Below are 25,962 nucleotides of genomic sequence, written 5' to 3' on the forward strand. Positions count from 1 at the left end.
TTTTCGTATCAATAATCATTGTAATTTTATTTTGAGTTTCCAAATAAATTGATTGATGAAGTCAATAACAGTCGCTTGTGATCATTTCAACCAAATATGCCATTTCCAATATGTACAGCAAATGCGTTCATGCAGTTTATTTTCGTCTTCAAATTAATTCGTAACGAACTTTTTTAATACTACTTAGTAATCATGATTTTCAATACTAATAACTATGATAAGTGGTCTCCTCCCTCGGTATCTACCAGAAGTTCTTCCTTAATGTAACAACAGTATCCATGATCAGAACACTCGCTTTGGTATGGATTTGTGTCCTCTTTCTTGTCCAACAAGCTCGTCAGTTAATATTCTCGAGAATTCTTTACCAGTTGTAATAAAACGTGACTAGTCTTAAAAGAACAAGTTAATTGAAATGCACCAGGCCACAAAATTCCTTACTTCTGCCGCGGTGGATATAGATCACGGAGAGCCGTTGACATAGATATGATATGATTCGTATAAATATTGTTTATGGTCCACTGTACTCCTGTAATCCAGATTTCACCGACGAATATTGGTTACTAAATTATTGTTTCAGTAATCTAAACTACTCTATCTCAACCGAAACAATTTAATTATACAACGCGTTATGAATTAAAGCCAATGTGAAACGTTGTTCTTATTTTCAATATTTGGTGGACAACTGTACACTCCATAGACAGACATCAGGGAGAACTGTACACTCCATAGACAGACATCAGGGACAACTGTACACTCCACAGATAGACACAAGGGACAGCTGTAAACTCTATAGATTGACATCAAGGACAACTGTACACTCCATAGATAGACATCAGGGACAGCTGTAAACTCTATAGATAGACATCAGGGACAACTGTACACTCCATAGATAGACATCAGGGACAACTGTACACTCCATAGACAGACATCAGGGACAACTGTACACTCCATAGATAGACATCAGGGACAACTGTACACTCCATAGATAGACATCAGAGACAACTGTACACTCCACAGATAGACATCAGGGACAACTGTACACTCCACAGATAGACACCAGGGACAACTGCACACTCCATAGATAGTCATGAGGGACAACTGTACACTCCATAGACAGACATCAGGGACAACTGTACACTCCATAGATTGTCATCAGGGAAAACTGTACACTCCATAGATTGACATCAGGGACAACTCTTCACTCCATAGATAGTCATCAGGGACAACCGTGCACTCCACAGATAGACATCAGGGACAACGGTACACTCCATAGATAGACATCAGGGACAACTGTACACTCCATAGACAGACATCAGGGACAACTGTACACTCCATAGATAGACATCAGGGACAACTGTACACTCCATAGATAGACATCAGAGACAACTGTACACTCCACAGATAGACATCAGGGACAACTGTACACTCCACAGATAGACACCAGGGACAACTGCACACTCCATAGATAGTCATCAGGGACAACTGTGCACTCCATAGACAGACATCAGGGACAACTGTACAATCCATAGATTGTCATCAGGGACAACTGTACACTCCATAGATTGACATCAGGGACAACTCTACACTCCATAGATAGTCATCAGGGACAACCGTGCACTCCACAGATAGACATCAGGGACAACGGTAAACTCCATAGATAGACATCAGGGACAACTGTACACTCCATACATTGACATCAGGGACAACTGTACACTCCATAGATAGACATCAGGGACAACTGTACACTCCACAGATAGACGCCTGGGACAGCTGTAAACACCATAGATTGACATCAGGGACAACTGTACACTCCATAGATATTCATCAGAGACAACTGTACACTCCACAGATAGACACCAGGGACAGCTGTAAACTCCATAGATAGACATCAGAGACAACTGTACACTCCATAGATTGACATCAGGGACAACTGTACACTCCATAGATTGACATCAGGGACAACTGTACACTCCATACATAGTCATCAGGGACAACTGTACACTCCATAGACAGACATCAGGGACAACTGTACACTCCATAGATTGACATCAGGGACAACGGTAAACTCCATAGATAGACATCAGGGACAACTGTACACTCCATACATTGACATCAGGGACAACAGTACACTCCATAGATAGTCATCAGGGACAACTGTACACTCAACAGATAGACACCAGGGACAGCTGTAAACTCTATAGATAGACATCAGGGACAACTGTACACTCCATAGATAGACATCAGGGACAACTGTACACTCCATAGATAGACATCAGGGACAACTGTACACTCCATAGATAGACATCAGGGACAACTGTACACTCCATAGATAGTCATCAGGGACAACTGTACACTCCATAGACAGACATCAGGGACATAGAGACATCAGGGACAACTGTACACTCCATATATAGACATCAGGGACAACTGTACACTCCATACATTGACATCAGGGTCAACTGTACACTCCATAGATAGACATCAGGGACAACTGTACACTCCACAGATAGACACAAGGGACAGCTGTACACTCCATAGATAGATCAGGGACAACTGTACACATCAGGGACAACTGTACACTCTATAGATAGACATCAGGGACAACTGTACACTCCATAGATTGACATCAGGGACAACTGTACACTCCATATATAGACATCAGGGACAACTGTACACTCCATAGATTGACATCAGGGACAACTGTACACTCCATAGATAGACAACAGGGACAACTGTACACTCCATAGACAGACATCAGGGACAACTGTACACTCCATAGATAGTCATCAGGGACAACTGTACACTCCATAGACAGACATCAGGGACAACTGTACACTCCATAGATTGACATCAGGGACAACTGTACACTCCATAGATTGACATCAGGGACAACTGTACACTCCATAGATTGACATCAGGGACAACTGTACACTCCATAGATAGACATCAGGGACAACTGTACACTCCACAGATAGACACAAGGGACAGCTGTAAACTCTATAGATTGACATCAAGGACAACTGTACACTCCATAGATAGACATCAGGGACAACTGTACACTCCATAGACAGACATCAGGGACAACTGTACACTCCATAGATAGACATCAGGGACAACTGTACACTCCATAGATAGACATCAGAGACAACTGTACACTCCATAGATAGACACCAGGGACAACTGTACACTCCATAGATAGACATCAGGGACAGCTGTAAACTCTATAGATTGACATCAAGGACAACTGTACACTCCATAGACAGACATCAGGGACAACTGTACACTCCATAGATAGACATCAGGGACAACTGTACACTCCATAGACAGACATCAGGGACAACTGTACACTCCATAGATAGACATCAGGGACAACTGTACACTCCATAGATAGACATCAGGGACAACTGTACACTCCATAGATAGACATCAGAGACAACTGACAACTGTACACTCCATAGATAGACATCAGGGACAACTGTACACTCCATAGATTGACATCAGGGACAACTGTACACTCCATACATAGACATCAGGGACAACTGTACACTCCATACATTGACATCAGGGACAACTGTACACTCCATAGATAGACATCAGGGACAACTGTACACTCCACAGATAGACATCAGGGACAACTGTACACTCCATAGATAGTCATCAGGGACAACTGTACACTCCATAGATAGACATCAGGGACAACTGTACACTCCATAGACAGACATCAGGGACAACTGTACACTCCATAGATTGACACCAGGGACAACTGTACACTCAATAGATTGACATCAGGGACAACTGCACACTCCATAGATTGACATCAGAGACAACTGTACACTCCATAGATAGTCATCAGAGACAACTGTACACTCCACAGATAGACACCAGGGACAGCTGTAAACTCCATAGATAGACATCAGGGACAACTGTACACTCCATAGATTGACATCAGGGACAACTGCACACTCCATAGATAGTCATCAGGGACAACTGTGCACTCCATAGACAGACATCAGGGACAACTGTACACTCCATAGATTGACATCAGGGACAACTGTACACTCCATTGACATCAGGGACAACTGTACACTCCATAGATTGACATCAGGGACAACTGTACACTCCATAGATAGACATCAGGGACAACTGTACACTCCATAGATAGACATCAGGGACAACTGTACACTCCATAGAGAGACATCAGGGACAACTGTACACTCCATAGATAGACATCAGGGACAACTGTACACTCCATAGACAGACATCAGGGACAACTGTACACTCCATAGATAGACATCAGGGACAACTGTACACTCCATACATAGACATCAGGGACAACTGTACACTCCATAGATAGACACCAGGGACAACTGTACACTCCATAGATAGACATCAGGGACAACTGTACACTCCATAGATTGACATCAGGGACAACTGTACACTCCATAGATAGACATCAGGGACAACTGTACACTCCATAGATAGACATCAGGGACAACTGTACACTCCACAGATAGACATCAGGGACAAGTGTACACTCCATATATAGACATCAGGGACAACTGTACACTCCATAGATAGACATCAGGGACAACTGTACACTCCATAGATAGACATCAGGGACAACTGTACACTCCATAGATTGACATCAGGGACAACTGTACACTCCATAGATAGACATCAGGGACAACTGTACACTCCATAGATAGACATCAGAGACAACTGTACACTCCATAGATTGACATCAGGGACAACTGTACACTCCATAGATAGACATCAGGGACAACTGTACACTCCATAGATAGACATCAGGGACAACTGTACACTCCATAGATAGACATCAGAGACAACTGTACACTCCATAGATTGACACCAGGGACAACAGTACACTCCATAGATAGACATCAGGGACAATCAGGGACAACTGTACACTCCATCATTGACATCAGGGACAACTGTACACTCCATAGATAGACATCAGGGACAACTGTACACTCCATAGATAGACATCAGGGACAACTGGACATAGATAGACACTCCATAGATAGACATCAGGGACAACTGTACACTCCATAGATTGACATCAGGGACAACTGTACACTCCATAGATAGACATCAGGGACAACTGTACACTCCATAGATTGACATCAGGGACAACTGTACACTCCATAGATAGACATCAGGGACAACTGTACACTCCATAGACAGACATCAGGGACAACTGTACACTCCATAGATTGACACCAGGGACAACTGTACACTCCATAGATTGACATCAGGGACAACTGTACACTCCATAGATAGACATCAGGAACAACTGTACACTCCATAGATAGACATCATGGACAAATGTAAACTCCATTAACATACATCAGGGACAACTGTACATTCTATAGATAGACACCAGGGACAACTGTACACTCCATAGATAGACATCAGGGACAACTGTACACTCCATAGATTGTCATCAGGGACAACTGTACACTCCATAGATAGACATCAGGGACAACTGTACACTCCATAGATAGACATCAGGGACAACTGTACACTCCATAGATATTGACATCAGGGAGACATCAGGGACAACTGTACACTCCATAGATAGACATCAGGGACAACTGTACACTCCATAGATAGAGACATCAGGGACAACTGTACACTCCATAGATAGACATCAGGGACAACTGTACACTCCATAGATTAGACATCAGGGACAACTGTACACTCCATAGATATAGACAACTGTACATCCATAGACATCAGGGACAGATAGACATCAGGGACAACTGTACACTCCATAGATAGACATCAGGGACAACTGTACAGTAAGTTGTTGTTATATCGGACAGTAAGTTGTTGGTAGGTATTTATATAGGACAGTAAGTTGTTGTTATATAGGACAGTAAGTTGTTGGTGTTAGGTATGTATATAGGACAGTAAGTTGTTGGTGTTAGGTATTTATATCGGACAGTAAGTTGTTGTTATATAGGACAGTAAGTTGTTGGTGTTAGGTATTTATATGGTGTTAGGTATGTATATAGGATAGTAAGTTGTTGTTATATCGGACAGTAAGTTGTTGGTGTTAGGTATGTATATAGGACAGTAAGTTGTTGGTGTTAGGTATTTATATAGGACAGTAAGTTGTTGGTGTTAGATATGTATATCGGACAGTAAGTTGTTGTTATATAGGACAGTAAGTTGTTGTTATATAGGACAGTAAGTTGTTGGTGTTAGGTATTTATATCGGACAGTAAGTTGTTGTTATATCGGACAGTAAGTTGTTGGTGTTAGGTATTTATATCGGACAGTAAGTTGTTGTTATATCGGACAGTAAGTTGTTGTTATATCGGACAGTAAGTTGTTGGTGTTAGGTATTTATATCGGACAGTTGTTGTTATATAAGTAAGTTGTTTTATATTGTTGGTGTTAGGTTATATCGGACAGTAAGTTGTTGGTGTTAGGTATTTATATCGGACAGTAAGTTGTTGGTGTTAGGTATTTATATCGGACAGTAAGTTGTTGGTGTTAGGTATTTATATCGGACAGTAAGTTGTTGTTATATCGGACAGTAAGTTGTTGGTGTTAGGTATGTATATCGGACAGTAAGTTGTTGGTGTTAGGTATTTATATCGGACAGTAAGTTGTTGGTGTTAGGTATTTATATCGGACAGTAAGTTGTTGGTGTTAGGTATTTATATCGGACAGTAAGTTGTTGGTGTTGTTATATCGGACAGTAAGTTGTTGTGTTGTATTTATATAGGACAGTAATGTTATATCGGACAGTAAGTTGTTGGTGTTAGGTATTTATATAGGACAGTAAGTTGTTGTTATAGTAAGTTGTTGGTGTTGTTATATCGGACAGTAAGTTGTTAAGTTGTTGTTGTTGTTATATCGGACAGTAAGTTGTTAGGTTATATCGGACAGTAAGTTGTTGGTGTTAGGTATCGGACAGTAAGTTGTTGTTATATCGGACAGTAAGTTGTTGGTGTTAGGTTATATCGGACAGTAAGTTGTTGTTAGGTATGTATATATCGGACAGTAAGTTGTTGGTGTTAGGTTATATCGGACAGTAAGTTGTTGGTGTTAGGTATTTATATCGGACAGTAAGTTGTTGGTGTTAGGTATGTATATAGGACAGTAAGTTGTTGTTATATCGGACAGTAAGTTGTTGTTATATAGGACAGTAAGTTGTTGGTGTTAGGTATTTATATAGGACAGTAAGTTGTTGTTAGGTATTTATATCGGACGGACAGTAAGTTGTTGGTGTTGTATTATATCGGACAGTAAGTTGTTGGTTATTAAGGTATTTATATCGGACAGTAAGTTGTTGTTATATCGGACAGTAAGTTGTTGGTGTTAGGTATTTATATAGGACAGTAAGTTGTTGGTGTTAGGTATTTATATCGGACAGTAAGTTGTTGGTGTTAGGTATTTATATAGGACAGTAAGTTGTTGTTATATAGGACAGTAAGTTGTTGGTGTTAGGTATTTATATAGGACAGTAAGTTGTTGGTGTTAGGTATTTATATCGGACAGTAAGTTGTTGTTATATCGGACAGTAAGTTGTTGGTGTTAGGTATGTATATCGGACAGTAAGTTGTTGTTATATCGGACAGTAAGTTGTTGTTATATCGGACAGTAAGTTGTTGGTGTATAGGTATGTTATATAGGGTAGTTGTTGTTATATCGGACAGTAAGTTGTTGTTATATCGGACAGTAAGTTGTTGGTGTTAGGTATGTATATAGGACAGTAAGTTGTTGGTGTTAGGTATTTATATCGGACAGTAAGTTGTTGGTGTTAGGTATGTATATAGGACAGTAAGTTGTTGGTGTTAGGTATTTATATAGGACAGTAAGTTGTTGTTATATAGGACAGTAAGTTGTTGGTGTTAGGTATGTATATCGGACAGTAAGTTGTTGGTGTTAGGTATGTATATCGGACAGTAAGTTGTTGGTGTTAGGTATTTATATCGGACAGTAAGTTGTTGTATTTATATCGGACAGTAAGTTGTTGTTATATCGGACAGTAAGTTGTTGGTGTTAGGTATGTATATAGGACAGTAAGTTGTTGTTATATCGGACAGTAAGTTGTTGGTGTTAGGTATTTATATCGGACAGTAAGTTGTTGGTGTTAGGTATTTATATAGGACAGTAAGTTGTTGTTATATCGGACAGTAAGTTGTTGGTGTTAGGTATTTATATCGGACAGTAAGTTGTTGGTGTTGTTATATCGGACAGTAAGTTGTTGGTGTTAGGTATTTATATCGGACAGTAAGTTGTTGTTATATAGGACAGTAAGTTGTTGGTGTTAGGTATTTATATAGGACAGTAAGTTGTTGTTATATAGGACAGTAAGTTGTTGGTGTTAGGTATGTATATCGGACAGTAAGTTGTTGGTGTTAGGTATTTATATCGGACAGTAAGTTGTTGTTATATCGGACAGTAAGTTGTTGGTGTTAGGTATTTATATAGGACAGTAAGTTGTTGTTATAGACAGTATATAGGACAGTAAGTTGTTGTATATAGGACAGTTATATCGGACAGTAAGTTGTTGGTGTTAGGTATTTATATCGGACAGTAAGTTGTTGGTGTTAGGTATATATAAGTTGTTGGTGGTATGTATATAGGACAGTAAGTTGTTTGTTGTTATATCGGACAGTAAGTTGATGTTATATAGGACAGTACGGTGTTGCTGTAATGTATTGAAATCTGACAGTAAGTTGTTGGGATATCGGACAGTAAGTTGTTTGTGTTATGTATTTATATAGGACAGTAAGTTGTTGTTTTATAGGACAGTAAGTTGTTGGTGTTAGGTTATATCGGACAGTAAGTTGTTGTATATAGGACAGTAAGTTGTTGGTGTTATGTATGTATATCGGACAGTAAGTTGTTGGTGTTAGGTATTTATATCGGACAGTAAGTTGTTGTTATATAGGACAGTAAGTTGTTGGTGTTAGGTATTTATATCGGACAGTAAGTTGTTGGTGTTAGGTATGTATATAGGACAGTAAGTTGTTGGTGTTAGGTATTTATATCGGACAGTAAGTTGTTGTTATATCGGACAGTAAGTTGTTGGTGTTAGGTATTTATATAGGACAGTAATATAGGACAGTAAGTTGTTGGTGTTAGGTATTTATATAGGACAGTAAGTTGTTGTTATATCGGACAGTAAGTTGTTGGTGTTAGGTATGTATATAGGACAGTAAGTTGTTGTTATATCGGACAGTAAGTTGTTGGTGTTAGGTATTTATATCGGACAGTAAGTTGTTGGTGTTAGGTATTTATATCGGACAGTAAGTTGTTGTTATATAGGACAGTAAGTTGTTGGTGTTAGGTATGTATATCGGACAGTAAGTTGTTGGTGTTAGGTATTTATATCGGACAGTAAGTTGTTGGTGTTAGGTATTTATATCGGACAGTAAGTTGTTGTTATATCGGACAGTAAGTTGTTGGTGTTAGGTATTTATATCGGACAGTAAGTTGTTGTTATATCGGACAGTAAGTTGTTGTTATATCGGACAGTAAGTTGTTGTTATATCGGACAGTAAGTTGTTGTTATATCGGACAGTAAGTTGTTGGTGTTAGGTATGTATATAGGACAGTAAGTTGTTGGTGTTAGGTATTTATATCGGACAGTAAGTTGTTGGGTATATAGCACACTAATTAGATGGTGTTACGTATTTATATAGGACAGTAAGTTGTTGGTATCGGACAGTAAGTTGTTGTTATATCGGACAGTAAGTTGTTGTTATATAGGACAGTAAGTTGTTGTTATATCGGACAGTAAGTTGTTGGTGTTAGGTATTTATATAGGACAGTAAGTTGTTGTTATATAGGACAGTAAGTTGTTGGTGTATATCGGACAGTAGTTGTTTATATATCGGACAGTAAGTTAAGTTGTGTTATATAGGACAGTAAGTTGTTTGTTAGGTATTTATATCGGACAGTAAGTTGTTTGTTAGGTATATATCGGACAGTAAGTTGTTGGTGTTAGGTATTTATATAGGACAGTAAGTTGTTGTTATATAGGACAGTAAGTTGTTGGTGTTAGGTATGTATATAGGACAGTAAGTTGTTGGTGTTAGGTATGTATATAGGACAGTAAGTTGTTGTTATAGGTCAGAGGTATTTATATCGGACAGTAAGTTGTTGTTATATCGGACAGTAAGTTGTTGTTATATCGGACAGTAAGTTGTTGGTGTTAGGTATTTATATAGGACAGTAAGTTGTTGTTATATCGGACAGTAAGTTGTTGGTGTTAGGTATTTATATAGGACAGTAAGTTGTTGGTGTTAGGTATGTATATCGGACAGTAAGTTGTTGGTGTTAGGTATTTATATCGGACAGTAAGTTGTTGGTGTATATCGGAATAAGTTGTTGGTGTTAGGTATGTTTATATTTCTGTAAGTTGTTCGTTTTAGGTATGTATATAGGACAGTTAGTTGTTGTGTGAGGTATATCGGACAGTAAGTTGTTGGTGTTAGGTATTTATATAAGACAGTAAGTTGTTGGTGTTAGGTATTTATATCGGACAGTAAGTTGTTGTTATATCGGACAGTAAGTTGTTGGTGTTAGGTATTTATATAGGATTTGTATATCGGACAGTAAGTTGTTGGTGTTAGGTAGGTATATCGGACAGTAAGTTGTTGGTGTTAGGTATTTATATCGGACAGTAAGTTGTTGTTATATCGGACAGTAAGTTGTTGGTGTTAGGTATGTATATCGGACAGTAAGTTGTTGGTGTTAGGTATGTATATAGGACAGTAAGTTGTTGGTGTTAGGTATGTATATAGGACAGTAAGTTGTTGGTGTTAGGTATGTATATAGGACAGTAAGTTGTTGGTGTTAGGTATTTATATCGGACAGTAAGTTGTTGGTGTTAGGTATGTATATCGGACAGTAAGTTGTTGGTGTTAGGTATTTATATAGGACAGTAAGTTGTTGGTGTTAGGTATTTATATAGGACAGTAAGTTGTTGGTGTTAGGTATTTATATCGGACAGTAAGTTGTTGTTATATCGGACAGTAAGTTGTTGTTATATAGGACAGTAAGTTGTTGGTGTTAGGTATTTATATCGGACAGTAAGTTGTTGGTGTTAGGTATTTATATAGGACAGTAAGTTGTTGGTGTTAGGTATTTATATCGGACAGTAAGTTGTTGTTATATAGGACAGTAAGTTGTTGTTATATCGGACAGTAAGTTGTTGGTGTTAGGTATGTATATAGGACAGTAAGTTGTTGGTGTTAGGTATTTATATCGGACAGTAAGTTGTTGTTATATCGGACAGTAAGTTGTTGTTATATCGGACAGTAAGTTGTTGGTGTTAGGTATTTATATCGGACAGTAAGTTGTTGGTGTTAGGTATTTATATCGGACAGTAAGTTGTTGTTATATCGGACAGTAAGTTGTTGTTGTTAGGTATTTATATCGGACAGTAAGTTGTTGTTATATAGGACAGTAAGTTGTTGGTGTTAGATATGTATATAGGATAGTAAGTTGTTGTTATATCGGACAGTAAGTTGTTGTTATATCGGACAGTAAGTTGTTGTTATATCGGACAGTAAGTTGTTGTTATATCGGACAGTAAGTTGTTGTTATATAGGACAGTAAGTTGTTGGTGTTAGGTTATATCAGTAAGTTGGACAGTAAGTTGTTGGTGTTAGGTTAGGACAGTTAGGTATGTTATATAGGACAGTAAGTTGTTGTTATATCGGACAGTAAGTTGTGGTGTTAGGTAGTTGTTGGTGTTTATATCGGACAGTAAGTTGTTGTTATATCGGACAGGTGTTAGGACAGTAAGTTGTTGTTAGGTATATCGGACAGTAAGTTGTTGTTATATAGGACAGTAAGTTGTTGGTGTTAGGTATGTATATAGGACAGTAAGTTGTTGGTGTTAGGTATTTATATCGGACAGTAAGTTGTTGTTATATCGGACAGTAAGTTGTTGTTATATCGGACAGTAAGTTGTTGGTGTTAGGTATGTATATAGGACAGTAAGTTGTTGTTATATCGGACAGTAAGTTGTTGGTGTTAGGTATTTATATCGGACAGTAAGTTGTTGTTATATAGGACAGTAAGTTGTTGTTATATAGGACAGTAAGTTGTTGTTATATCGGACAGTAAGTTGTTGGTGTTAGGTATTTATATAGGACAGTAAGTTGTTGTTATATAGGACAGTAAGTTGTTGGTGTTAGGTATGTATATCGGACAGTAAGTTGTTGGTGTTAGGTATTTATATCGGACAGTAAGTTGTTGGTGTTAGGTATTTATATAGGACAGTAAGTTGTTGGTGTTAGGTATGTATATAGGACAGTAAGTTGTTGGTGTTAGGTATTTATATCGGACAGTAAGTTGTTGGTGTTAGGTATTTATATCGGACAGTAAGTTGTTGGTGTTAGGTATGTATATAGGACAGTAAGTTGTTGTTATATCGGACAGTAAGTTGTTGGTGTTAGGTATTTATATCGGACAGTAAGTTGTTGTTATATCGGACAGTAAGTTGTTGGTGTTAGGTATTTATATAGGACAGTAAGTTGTTGGTGTTAGGTATTTATATCGGACAGTAAGTTGTTGTTATATCGGACAGTAAGTTGTTGGTGTTAGGTATTTATATAGGACAGTAAGTTGTTGTTATATAGGACAGTAAGTTGTTGGTGTTAGGTATGTATATAGGACAGTAAGTTGTTGGTGTTAGGTATATATACAAGGACAGTAAGTTGTTGGTGACATATAATAGCAGAAACAAAAACAAAACAAAAACAAACAAAATTAGCTAAAAAAAAAAAACAAAAAAAAACAGTCAGTCTCACGTGATTTCAAAATATATTACTCTGCCCGAATTGCAGCATCCGGGCCTAAAACTACTTCATGGCTCTGGCGAAAAGCGAAAATGTCCCGATAAATCTTCGACATTATTGTAACAGAGGTCATTATTTATGTCAATGCCTCTGTTATGGTTCGGACCCGGGACGAGCTGTTCTCTGCGGCCAATCGGTTTTCTTCGACGGTTACCATGGTAACAGGATTTTCTATAGTGTATAAGATAGCGTCAGTTATCGTGAATTATATAATAAATGAAAACATAACAAACTCGCTATAGCGTTTAGAATATTTGTCCGTTAGGATTTAATTTCATTTTAATTGATTTTATGAATCGACCAACTAGGATCATTGATTTCTGTTACTTTTTCCAACAACTGTAGACATCGGTATGTTTATTGAATTACTTAAAAAGCCATTTTTTATTTCATAAAAAAAAAATAAGAAACATATTCAATTTTGACAGATTCACAAAAAAAAGTAAATCGATATATAGAACTAGAATACAAAGTAATATTTCCGTTGGTGTATGTTATACAGAGACCTGCACTTATAGTTAATCATTATCATATAGATCTCTGGTTATAACATGGTCCAATAGCCATCGAAAGTACCAAACAAATACGACTGCCAAATTCGTTCCAAAGTAAACTAGGGGTCTGATTGATAAGTTGTGAGCCTTGTATTAAAGAAATCAAGCAGGGATGTCCCTTTTTAACTCTACTATCCCCTACCTTATTAAGATTGTGTACCCGAAGGCTGAAGTCATTTGGTCAGTATACGTCGAAGAGGTAGCACTATAAAGTAAACAAAGCAAATGACATTTGCAAAATAGACAAAAACGCTGAAAGAGTAGTGATTCAATAATAGCATAAGAAAAGTCTAGCATCTAAGGATATCCATACTGATATTGTAGCAATACAAGGGAATGATGGTCTCTCATATGCCACAGTGGAAAGGTGGGTGGCGGAATGTAAGCATGGCAGGCAGAGCCTTGGGGATGACGCCCGTCATGGTAGACCTGTCAGTGTTGCAACCCCGGAAATAATAAATGAAGTCCATATGGTATTGTTTTGGCTGACAGGCGAGTTACAGAGAGATATATAGCCAGTACAGTTGGGATTTTCCTGGAAAGAGTATATTCCATTCTTACGGATCTTGCAATGAGAAAGCCCTCAACCCGTTGGGAAGCACACCAGGCGGACTTTGTCGCATGCTAATCTGAACCTTTTAGAGACAGATCCTGTTAACTTTCTGCAGAGGTTTGTGAAAGCTGGAAAGGTTATGGTATTGGTTTTCTGGGATGCTGATGGTATATCCGTCTTATTCGCCTGATCTGGCTCCATCAGATTTTCATCTATTTCTACAATTGAAAAAGGCAATTTCCGGTACAACTTTTGGTCAGATGATGACGTCATACATGCATTGGAGGACTTTCTGTACGGTCAAGAAAAGAACTGTTTTAAAAGTGGCACTCAGGCCCTTAAACTCGTTGGTAAAAGTGTATAGATACTGAAGGGGGTTGTGTTGTAAAAGTATGCAATATGTCCACACCAAAAGTCAAACTCTTAAATGCGAGGTTCACAACTTATCAATTAGCCCCCGTATAGACACAGAAACGTAGTGAAATTGAATACATTATATAGATATAGCCTGTATTTGTGTACCTGTTTTACACATTGATGTTACCACTTTGTGTGGCTACCAGAATTACTATTCCAAACCCGGCGAGGAGGCCAACATTTTGTAACCAAAACACAGCACGGGTACTGTCCTGTCCTGTACTCTCCGCTATTCTGGCCTGATGACTCATCTCTGGGATCTACAGGATACAAAAGTACTAAAGTTTGAGTTACGTGTGCTCAGTCTGTGTCAAATATTTTCATCTTTCAGACTTCAAACAGGTCATCTATCATTTAAGACAATGACCGTGCATTCTTAAGACATGTATACGAGAAATTGATTGTACGAACTCACTGTGTTCGTAAATAAATATTGAAATATCTTTCGATTTGAACAGCGACGAATAGTTAAAAAAACAATGTCACTTACCATATCAGCAAGAGCTATATAGACAAAGAGACCCCCAGCAAAGGCAAAAATGTATGTGTTGGCGTCTGTATTCTCTCCTACCACAATCCCTATCACCAGCCCGATGTAGATCGCCACAGCCGCGAGGAAGTTTAGCAACAACGCTCGTTTGATCGTCATTCCAGTGTGCAAGAGAATGGCTATGTCACCTGTGGAAAATACGACAGAAATATTCATCACGCTGATAAATATAACGACAGATAGTTTAACGTGCCTTGGAAATATTCCTTCAAAGTATTCTGAAGACTGTATTATATTATCTCCAAGAGTTATTGCACTTTGTTCCACTCTTTCAGTATGACGATAAGCTTGACAGCCGATGGGGCCGTATTAGAAAAATGAATATCTTATTTCAATACAAATTTAGTTTAAGCAATATTTTATTCCATATTCAACAATATAACTCCTACATGAATAACTAAAGGGATGGGAAAACTAGCTTAGATCTTATATTAATTCCTTTCCTAAATATAGAATTACAAGCAGTTGCATCATACAGCTGTTTCGTCCTTCAAGAGATCAGTGATGAAAACGGCTTTAACATTTTGATATCTAGGAAGTGAATGTACAAAACTGATCAAAAGAAATGTCAAAATCTATAAAAGGGATGATACACTGACCCCAAATAAATTTTGTAATTTTTATTATATTTGATAATTTCAGAAGAACGAGGATAAATGTGTATATTCTGAAACGTTCAGGTCATGCAGGTTACGGCAAATATATCTAAAGTTATAATTTACTCTAGTCTTTACACGATTGCGACCTTGTCAGTATAATGCATTTCTCTCTATATATACATGGGCGCATGACATGGCGAATAAACCTAATGCATGGGTGGATTTTTTTCTTTCCTCTCAGGCACCTTCATGGATACCTTACCTAGCTCGTGTGGCAGCTCTTCACTGAGAATAGCGAGAGACACACTGATCCCCAGAGCCATATCCTCCGTGTAGGCAGCACCCATAGCGAGGCCGTCAGAAATGTTGTGTAGAGCGTCACCAAGGAGAAGGGTCCACGCTACAGTCGCTACCTCCCCGTCACCCTGATGTGAATGGCCGGGAACGTTGACGTCATTGGTATCGATTTCCAATGGCTTCCCTTCTGGTACTTCAACCTCTTTACTCTGCAATAGATAAGATGGTGCAGTGTAAGTTTTATACTTATAGTTTACAATCAGAATGAGCTTTCATAATACCTTGTTTGCTGGCTTTATCATTTTGTGGCAACGTCTCTATGAAGTACCAGGTGGCTACTTGATCAACATACGGGATGCTCGTCGCATGCTGTCTGGAGTAATAAGTGTTTTGCCAAAGAACACAGCCACGTTAGCACAAACCAGTCCGTTTCTCAGCTTCCTAAGAAACAAAAACTGCCACGGGTATAGAGCGGCGAACCACACCCCTCGGATCTTCGCATGAGGTATGATAGCTTAACGCTTTAACCGATTAAAATGCATCTTCACCTGAGGTTAGACAGGTTAACGTTTCAACCGACTGAAATACATCTTCACCTGAGGTTAGACAGGTTAACGCTTCAACCGACTGAAATGCATCTTTACCTGAGGTTAGACAGGTTAACGCTTCAACCGACTGAAATGCATCTTTACCTGAGGTTAGACAGGTTAACGCTTCAACCGACTGAAATGCATCTTCACCTGAGGTTAGACAGGTTAACGTTTCAACCGACTGAAATGCATCTTTACCTGAGGTTAGATAGGTTAACTCTTTAACCGACTGAAATGCATCTTCACCTGAGGTTAGATAGGTTAACGCTATAACCGATTGAAATATCTTCTTTTTTATGTTTTTAAGTTTAAGTCTTATACCTTTCTTGTTCGACCTTAGTTCAGGGATGCTCCAGATTAATTGAGGAATTTAGCTTTTAACGAGAAATTGTATTTATGTTCTACCTTTAATGAATACCCCTTTGTCAGAGGATGAAGGAGAGGGTGGGACAAACCATCCGTTCGTAGACAATTCAATTCATTACACACAATGGGTATCCAGTTCAATTAAAGTTAAAAACCATCGGTAGGATTTGCTGGGGAAATTGATGAACATTGAGGAACGCCATGCCTAGCTGATGACAAAACAATAACAAATTTTGAGATATTGAATATACTTACTTTTTTCTTAATATTTGACCTCCAGTTAATGCATTGCTCCACTAGGAAGAAAATGTAGATACCGGCGATGGCAGTGATTAGCTTAACTTTGTACTGTGGAATGGGGCTGTCCTCTCCCGTGATACCCAGAGACTGTAAAAATTGGTCTCATTATCATAATTGTTTGTAAATGTACTTCAGGCGATAAATAATGAAATGCAAACACATGCTTCCTAGAAATAAATCTACTTTAACGATTATCAGTGTGATTCCTAGAAAACCTCAAGACAATAGGGTAAAGGTTTCAAAAAATCCAAAATACCAAATCTCGCGAGATTTCATTTTTTGATACGTTAACAACCACTGGTATAGAGAGATTGCACATATTGGTGACTATTGTAAATATTCTGGAAATCCGCGACCAAGACAAAAATCGTGCAGGTATAGTCAGAACCTCAGACTAGCATTGTCACTACAGATAATGAACAAGTTTGAAGTAATATTCATTAAATGGTGATTGATATTGAAATTGCATTTGATGTTGATGAGATAAATATTCATGTGTGAGAGAATTCCTCTTCTCGACTCTTTTTAACTTTGTTGATATTTATGTTGCTTTACTTAAGGATTTAAACAGATAGAGAAATACGTCACCTCTGGAATAAGAACCAGAAGTCCTGTTCCTCCTAATGTCCCTACTGCTAAGGCTACACAGAAATACAGGATCCGCTGGAATCTCCTCGTCTTCATACACGGCTTGAAAAATACCCCGATGTTAGAGATAAAGACGATGACGGACGCTGATGCTATGCCAAATCCCCAAGCTGAAAAATAAAGAATTGCGTTATAATAATTCAAGTATATTTGATGAAATTAGAAATCATCTTAACTGCAGGACCTGATAACTATAAATTATTAATCGTTGACCCTTTATTGCAATACATCCTTCACTACAATACTATAATTCCACTCCTTCTAACGTATCTAACCGTTTTCCTTCTTTTTTTGTTTTTGTTTTTGTTTTAATTAAGACATGGCCGCATTATATTGTTATGTAAACAGTGTTATTTACACAACAAAGAGAGATATGTTGTCCGGATACAACAGTGTTGTAATTCACTTGAACACTCATTATTTTCAGTGGAATAAAATCTAACTATCTTATTGGATAGCTGACGTCAACTAATGACCAACAAATACGTAGTCATCAGCGTGACGTCATAGACGGCAATATGGCCGCCCCCTCAGTCATTATAGTCTGTGTCGGATCGAAATTTTGAACGGCTGAAGAAATAAAATTTTGCTGTAACAATCAAAAATTAAGTATATGTCACGTTTACTAGATTGATACTCTGAGATTTATATAGGAAAAGGTCTTTGTTTAAGATGAAATATAATTAAACCGTTTCTTTACATCTACTGACTTATTTCTCACATGCCATGATCATTTAGTCTCGTGCGCTATAAATCTGAAAGACCTTCTGGTAGTAACAAATTAAAAATACAAATAATCATACTCAAAATAAAACAGTTTTCAGTTCGAGATGTACATAATGGATTGCTTGTTTTGTTGAAATTGTTGTTTTTGTTTTTGTTTTGTGGGGTTTTTTTTCGATACTGTTTCCATTTTCTGTCTTTTTTTTCTGTTGAAAGTTTTCTCAACTGTCGCCTAATTCACAAATCGTTAATCGAGAAAATTAGGATGCATGATAATCGTTTATCTAACCTTCAGCAGAACTAGGTTTTTCACCGTGTTTTGTTTCCTCCTCCTCCTCCTCCTCCTCCTCCTCCTCCGCCTCCCCCTCCTCCTCAGCTTCACGATGACAGTGGTGGTCTTGGACAGAGTAGATGATAGCCGACAAAGAGTTACTCAAGCCAGTACTGTTCAGACTGGAGGCGATGGAGTATTTTTGGAAGATATCTTCATACCCCATACACTTTGATCAGAAAAGAATAAAAACGGGTCATAAAGTGATACACAAAATATAAAAAGAGTTAAATCAAAAGTAGGACACTAAAATAAATCATCACCATGAATTACGCTGCTCAGTTCAGTAGAAAGTTTTGAACACGACCTTTCTTTTGAAATACAAGTTAGAACCCGCTTTTTTGTGCGTTGTATTTCCTTGTTGGATATGCTAGACATGTGTTTGATGCTCGTTAGGATACCTGTTGCTGTTGTTTACTGTGTACTCATTGGAGAGCATGATCATATTTAATTAGATTGACCTAGATTTACATGGCAGGTATTAATGAGGCAGCAGACGCTTACTACACCGGAACACATGGTCTTATTGTTCTTGTACTTTTGCATTAAAATTCCTGTGATATGTTGGTATTTTGTTGTTGTTATTGTTCAGATAATTTTCATAATGTAATCTGATTTCATATTATTTATTTTGTTCTTAACTTATTTCTTAGTGTAATTTAGATACTTTTTAAGATATTTCCTAAACATCTGACTTCTTTCGAAATGGCAATCAGTACTTACCAGGCTTGAACACGTTTTATCTGCAGAGGTGTTGCACTTGCTGCCAATTGAGACATAGGAAGGGTCAAGTCCTATATTTATTCCGAATTCATAAAACCCTTCCTTTGATAATGCCCCATGGATACCATATTCATCTAAAAGGGCATTTACATACTTGTCGTAGGGTTGTCCACTCGCACAAGTGGTTATAATAACTATACATCCACAAAGCTGAAGAAGGGACATCCTAACAGTACAACTTACAACTAGAAGAATGCATTGAGAAACATCTATATCCTTCCTACTGCGTTTGAGACATGCTATTTCATGTCGAGGTTTTATATTAATATTCCATGTAGAGAATACGGAATCTTGTCATTCTACGTAAGTAACATGTGTATACTAAGTCATGGATATTTCAAGGAACTTTCTAATTATACTTCCTGGCACGTGATTTGTCAAACATTAACTTCATTAAAAATTATGTTAGTATTTTAATCCAGCTGTGAATGAGATAAGCTAAGAATGCGTTTTCTGAAGAGTGCAAAATGTCGAGAGACTCCAGGAATTAATTGTGATGTGATTTTCAATAAACAAAGATTTCATTGACAACTATGCTAAAGAGCATGCTATAATGAATTCTTTTTCACAAATTTTACAAAGACCTTTGGTTTCATTTCTATATATAGATATATTGACGACGTCCTTCGCATACACCCGCCATAATTGGAGATAAAGGACACGACAGAATTTTCTATATCAGCCTCATATCTCCATTATCTCTATTTTCCCAACAACTTTCCATCAAACTGTATGGTAAGCACGAGGGCTGTTAGTTTCATGTTGTGAATTTACCATTTCTAAATAGCAACACTTAACGTATGGTCTTTACATGTCGCATTTAATTCGAAATTCAAGGGCATGTTCCCAATATCACGACAGACAAACAGCATAGGATTTCGAAAGATGCAGGTTGATGAGAATGATGAAAAGATTTTACGGTCCTCATAGTGATCTCATTAAGAAATATTCAATTTCTTTGCGTGTATGAACCTGGATCAGGTTTGCTGCTCCTTAGTTTACCAGTTCGTTCCGTTGTTTTATACTTTGTTCGCATCAGAGAACGTGACATTACTTACTTGCATTGACCAAGATTTACATGGCAGGTGTCGTTGATGAAGCAGAAAAAGCTTACTTTTCGGGAACACCTGTTCTTATTATCTTTGTACATTTCTATAAGTTTCTATGCAAGTCTTTCTTCTCTTTATATTTTGCCACAGTTGTATTGAATATGAGTTTGGCTTATTGATCTGTTTATATGCTGGTATTTGTTTTTTGTTTTCAACTACATCGAATTGTCGAACATTCTAAAAAATACGAGAAATATGAACATAACTGGCATTTAATTGTATGAAAAAAATCTAATAATTTGATCTCTGTAAGCATTGTTATGTTTCCTATTTATAAAATGTAATACGCTTCCTTTGTAACCAAGAAAATAATACCTACATATAAGAGTAGCCAATCATGCTCTAGTATTAAAATATTTCGTATGAGCGATTTATGAAAAGGATAAAGACCCCCCTCGTTTATATTGGATTCCTAAACTTCAATAATAAAGAATGTTTTATTGCCGGTTCATCTAGTAATACAACTGAATATTTATCATGACTTCTCATTTCCATTTTAGCACTGTCAGATCAGTTCTATAGTTTAAATGTAAATTACACAAAAGACACTGTTGATTTTTTTACTGATCTAGACAACTAAACCCATTCTTAACTAAAGAAAAGTCCTCTTTTTCTGATTTCAGAACACTTTCAAAGACAGATTAATGGCAGTTTACTACTAATCTAAAGCCAACATTTACATTTGTTGACTAGGTTTGAGGTCAACATATGTTATAATGGACCCTCGGACTAATCTGTTGCCTGCCGCCTTCGGAGTCGGACAATACTTTAGGCCTTGGGTGTAGTCCTTCAAAATAACACATGTTGATCTAAAATCCAGTCTACAAATGTTTTTTTTTTTATACATTCTACCATTGATATCTAAGAAAACGAATCATTATTGATAAATATAAATGAATGACAGAAATTGTTGAGTGACGACCGGAAAGTACCGGACAGTAATAAGCTGTGACGAAAGCAGTCAACATCGAGGTGTTGACCGGTTACCATTGTTCTGGAGCAAGCATCTGGAATTTTAGACTTTATTCACTATAGAGGTAACGAATAGTAGATATATAATACATACGATGCATAGATAATGATACAATCCTGAGAACAATAGAATTTCGGATAGGCAATTTCGTCACTAAATATGATGGATATTCGAGAGACGTAGCTTGATGAAGATTGTGGAGAAGTTGCTTGGTCGTCATCATGATCTCATAAGAAAATATTCTGTTTCCTGTTTTGGATATGACGTTAGATATGTTCGTTGCTCGTTAGTTTCCTTGGTATTTTATTGTTACAAGCCTGGAACTCATTCGAGAACGTAAGATTACTGACTTGGACTGACTTAGATTTACATTGAGGGGCTCGTCTATGAAGCGAAAGATAGTTAATCCTTCGGTCAGATAATAGTCTGTGTGTAGAGAAATCCTTTCTTTATATCTTGCCATTGGTAAGAATTGCAACCTTTCGATGTAGTAAGAAATTCTGCACGATTTGTATACAGACAGGTATACACAAATTTAGTGACGTTTCTAGCAGCAAAGACTATTTCATCTAGTTAAACTTAAATTCTAAGCCGCGGAGTACACAAAAATATTGCGCAAGGTTGAAAATAAATGTGTTTGTGACAGAATGTTGAGACTATGTACCTAATTATAACTTAAGTTTTGTTGGTAACTTTCGTGAGTTATTTTTCAGAAGTGAAAAGAAAGTTAAGTGTTTTTACATATATTCCAGCGCGGTTCTTATGAGAAAACACGTCAGAATGTTGGTTCTTTATAAAATGTAGCCATCGCCTATACTTATTTTCTGAATATTGTTCTCCACTGCAAATAAAACTGATAGGTAGATCTTCGTAATACCCTCAGGGATCAGTCTACTCGCATTCAAAATCAAATTCATCTTTAATTTAAATATTAACCAATGTGATAATCACCAACTCAATTACGATGTTTTCTCAGGTGCAATTTAGGGTTTTAAATACATGTATTCATACGCTTGTTGTAAAGTTCCAGTAACCATATATATATAACGCTATTGTGATTATTCAGGATCTGATCGATGTTTGAAACCGTCAGTGTCTTGAGCTGTAGCATGTTTAAAACAATGGGGGAGGTCCACCACCTTTGTTGTAACAGTCCGTTTTTCTGTTGTCTTTACACTGAGTTGGAATTTCAAACTCTGTGTAGTTATTGAAGGTTGTGGAGGAGAACAAGCGATACTCTGTGAACAAGTAGACTGGAGCGTTGCCAACACATCTAGAGGCCAGAGCCACATCAATTACACACCCTTCTCCCTGAGCCACCGGTTTCTTATCTGGATACGAAGCGTAATACCAGAAGTGGATAACGCCTCCACCTGGTGGGGGCGGCTGTTCGATCTCTGATGAGGGGGGAGGTCCAGGTTTAAAGTTCATTGTATAGTTGTACACCTTCCCGTCATAAAATTCACCCTTGTAGTATCCAAGTTCACGCTGTAGTTTCATCTGCTTCGTCATCCAGTTTGTCTGTGGTACTTTCAAGGGAAATAATCCGGGTGATCCGTAACCTTGGCAACAGAAGTTATCAGCAGCGATGAATACTCGTCCGTCTTCCTGCCAATACTCTACGCATGGAACCTTTGCACCGGGACCACCAAAGTTGGTGAGGTTGCAGAACTCATGGTTGATTCTCTGCACCGATTTAGTTGTACTGAGATCAGCGGTGGTATTTTGACCACGAGGGTTGTCTGCATAGGTCCTACCGTTTAAACATTCAAGACCGTTGGGTTTGCACCAGAATGGTGTTGGCCCATAGGAAACACCGGAGTAATGGGACTCTGCAGGCCACTCCGGCCAGGCACCTGGAAATACAAAAAGGTTCAAGTAGTAAATTATGACAGTTTTACACTATGGATAATATCTAATAATTGGAAGCTTGAAAATATTACATCACATATAACAATTTCAATATTGCATATTGCCTAAGAATTTTTGTCAACACATATTTAGCCCCCCATCGTCATATGGCAGGCTGCTGAAATCACCCTTAATCCATGGTCGGTCCGTCGTCCATTCATCATCCGTTCTTACACAATACTTCATATGAATTTTTCTCCAATGTCATTCGTAGATTTCATCTGGTCACTGGAGATGCCTTTTCAGTTTGAGAGACTGATAATGAATTCCAAATGGTGGCCATCTTTCTAATTATTTAAGTTTGTTATAGCCATTTCTTGAGCAGTTGTTGATGGATAATTTCCAAATTTCATACGTAGATTGCCTTTGGCCCTCTGGTCGTTGCCCGAATAAAATGGGGCTGACCAGCAGAGCAAAATGAATTAATTATTTGTCGTAAAGCACTCAATGGATTCTCAAACTTCAGATGTAGCCAAGGTTGCCCTTTAATTGTGCACTGTATGGATGTTTATTGATGATACCATAGGGTTGACTCAGCCTTCAATACAACACGTAATTAAGAGGAAAGAAGAGATAAAAGAGAGAAAATGATAACGGACACGATAATTATTCTGTCTTCTGATGTTAGATATTTTATCAAAACACTGTCAGAAAACGATATGTAAGATCTGAGGCATTAGTATGATCATATAGAGAACTTTTTGTTATTCCTCCTGTAGTCTGTTTGATCTTGCTGAGCGTATTTGTGAATTATCAATAAGTCACAAGAAACGGCGAAAATATAACTGTAAAACTCCGAGATGACCATCTGTCGGTCAATTGTTCTTCCAAACATTCTCAAAATAGACAACTCACAACTAAACTAGAGTCCAAGAGATATCTACTATACCTGCCAATGTACAAGATGGTCGCCATTCTGTCATTTGTTTCTGGACAATGCACAACTAGGGTCAAAGGAAAACTCACTCATGGAACCAAAAATTATCTAGGAGCAACCTGATCTTTAAAAGTATCTATTAATTTTTCTCCAGGAAAGAGAAAACAAATTATAAATGACAATATTTAAGATGGCTGCTTGTCATAGATTTTGTTTTTACTAATCATTCTTAAACGGTCACTGCACGTGAAGTACTCAGATGAAAACTATACATAGAATTGGGAGTGGTCCATTAAGTGATGATAAACTACAACTGTAAACATCAAAGATGGCTGTCTTTCAACAGCGCGTTGATGAGATCGCTACATAATTGACGTAGATATGAAATTTGAGAAAGCTTCAGTGTACATTACCTTGTGTATTACACAAAGAACAGGTGTAATTATAGCCGCTTTAGGACAGACGGATGAATGACGTGGAAGAGAGCTTTGTGCAGTTAGAATATAATAAATCTATCATTGGTATCATTGCTTTGTCTAATTCAATATACTTGTTTCAGAATTACTGCAACTAGAAAGGTAATGACTTAGAAACAAGAAATGTTTCAAAGAATGAAAGTGGTACTTAATATAGAACCGATTTATGACACGCTATGACACGCTAATGATTTGTTTGGCATGTTGTAGACTTACTTGCAATAGTAAAACACACGATAACCAGAAAACCTGCAGAGCGAATCATGGCAGGAAAGTAGGTTCCAGCCATTCTGTTCTAGAAATAATGTCCGGCAGTACTGATTCGGTGATACTGTCCAACAGGGCGGTAGAACTCAATATATGTGTTGTTATCTGAATGATAAAGATCGATGTAAACCTGGGTAATGACCTAAGAGTACATTGTTCAACTCAAATCACTCACTCAACTGATGATATATAATAATACGTGCAGCCTAGATTTTGATCCCATATACAGCATCTGATATATCATCCACTGAAAATCTTATTTCTCTACGTGTATATATTTCACTTGCAATATCGGACAGGTGACCTATTATTTTCATTGTCACATTGGATCACGGTTAGAATCCTTGGATGTTTGGTGAACTGCGAGTCTGCTATCATCTTACTGCTTAGGAGTAACGATCCATCTCCGGGCAATGAAACTTGTTTCAAATGGTAAACATTTTTGCCCCCAGGGGGTAATGCGAGACCTTTGGTTCTACCATAGCTTGTTCTGGAGAAATAGGTTTTGGAAAAGGAGTCAATTTTACAACTTTTTGGTCCCAACACCAGTTCTTAAGGATTGGACAGTAACAATGTATGCATTTTATCAAATTTTCGTCATATACTTATAAAATCTAAACAACTTTGAATGTAGATTTTCTTTATAAACTAAAATAACATTTACTCACTCCTCAAGGGGTTCTCGGGTTAATAAAATTCACACTTTGGTAAAGCACCTAAATACACTTACATCCATCAGGAAAATTTTATTCTATCAAATCTGGATCTTGGATTTTCAAAATGT

General features: G+C 37.6%; 2 protein-coding genes across 2 annotated transcripts; both read right to left on the bottom strand.

Moving 5' to 3' along the window:
• Positions 1-14,488: 14,488 nt before the first annotated feature.
• On the bottom strand, positions 14,489-19,730 carry LOC132543562 (metal cation symporter ZIP14-like). The gene is made up of 7 exons (XM_060207076.1): positions 19,506-19,730; positions 18,741-18,951; positions 17,669-17,838; positions 17,036-17,167; positions 15,790-16,033; positions 14,869-15,056; positions 14,489-14,638 (listed from the first exon to the last, which is right to left on the bottom strand). The coding sequence occupies exons 1-7, from the start codon at positions 19,728-19,730 to the stop codon at positions 14,489-14,491; spliced, it is 1,320 nt and encodes a 439-aa protein (XP_060063059.1).
• Positions 19,731-22,760: 3,030 nt separating this feature from the next.
• Positions 22,761-25,200, bottom strand: LOC132543563 (uncharacterized). The gene is made up of 2 exons (XM_060207078.1): positions 25,128-25,200; positions 22,761-23,503 (listed from the first exon to the last, which is right to left on the bottom strand). Exons 1-2 carry the CDS (start codon positions 25,198-25,200, stop codon positions 22,761-22,763), a joined length of 816 nt encoding a protein of 271 aa, XP_060063061.1.
• Positions 25,201-25,962: the final 762 nt, after the last annotated feature.

This window comes from Ylistrum balloti, unplaced genomic scaffold, assembly GCF_031769215.1.
Source record: "Ylistrum balloti isolate Yb309-2 unplaced genomic scaffold, AGI_CSIRO_Ybal_v1 Utg369758, whole genome shotgun sequence".
NCBI lineage: Eukaryota > Metazoa > Mollusca > Bivalvia > Pectinida > Pectinidae > Ylistrum > Ylistrum balloti.

What these genes read in the sequence shown, in the direction of transcription:
- LOC132543563 (XM_060207078.1), bottom strand. Translation starts at nt 25,200, where the DNA reads ATGGCTGGAACCTACTTTCCTGCCATGATTCGCTCTGCAGGTTTTCTG. An exon ending in CGTGTGTTTTACTATTGCAA is followed by an intron (nt 23,504 to 25,127) that starts GTAAGTCTACAA and finishes TTGTATTTCCAG; the next exon opens with GTGCCTGGCCGGAGTGGCCT.
- LOC132543562 (XM_060207076.1), bottom strand. Translation starts at nt 19,730, where the DNA reads ATGTCCCTTCTTCAGCTTTGTGGATGTATAGTTATTATAACCACTTGT. An exon ending in TTCTGGTTCTTATTCCAGAG is followed by an intron (nt 17,168 to 17,668) that starts GTGACGTATTTC and finishes CAATTTTTACAG; the next exon opens with TCTCTGGGTATCACGGGAGA. An exon ending in GGTCAAATATTAAGAAAAAA is followed by an intron (nt 16,034 to 17,035) that starts GTAAGTATATTC and finishes TATCTATTGCAG; the next exon opens with AGTAAAGAGGTTGAAGTACC.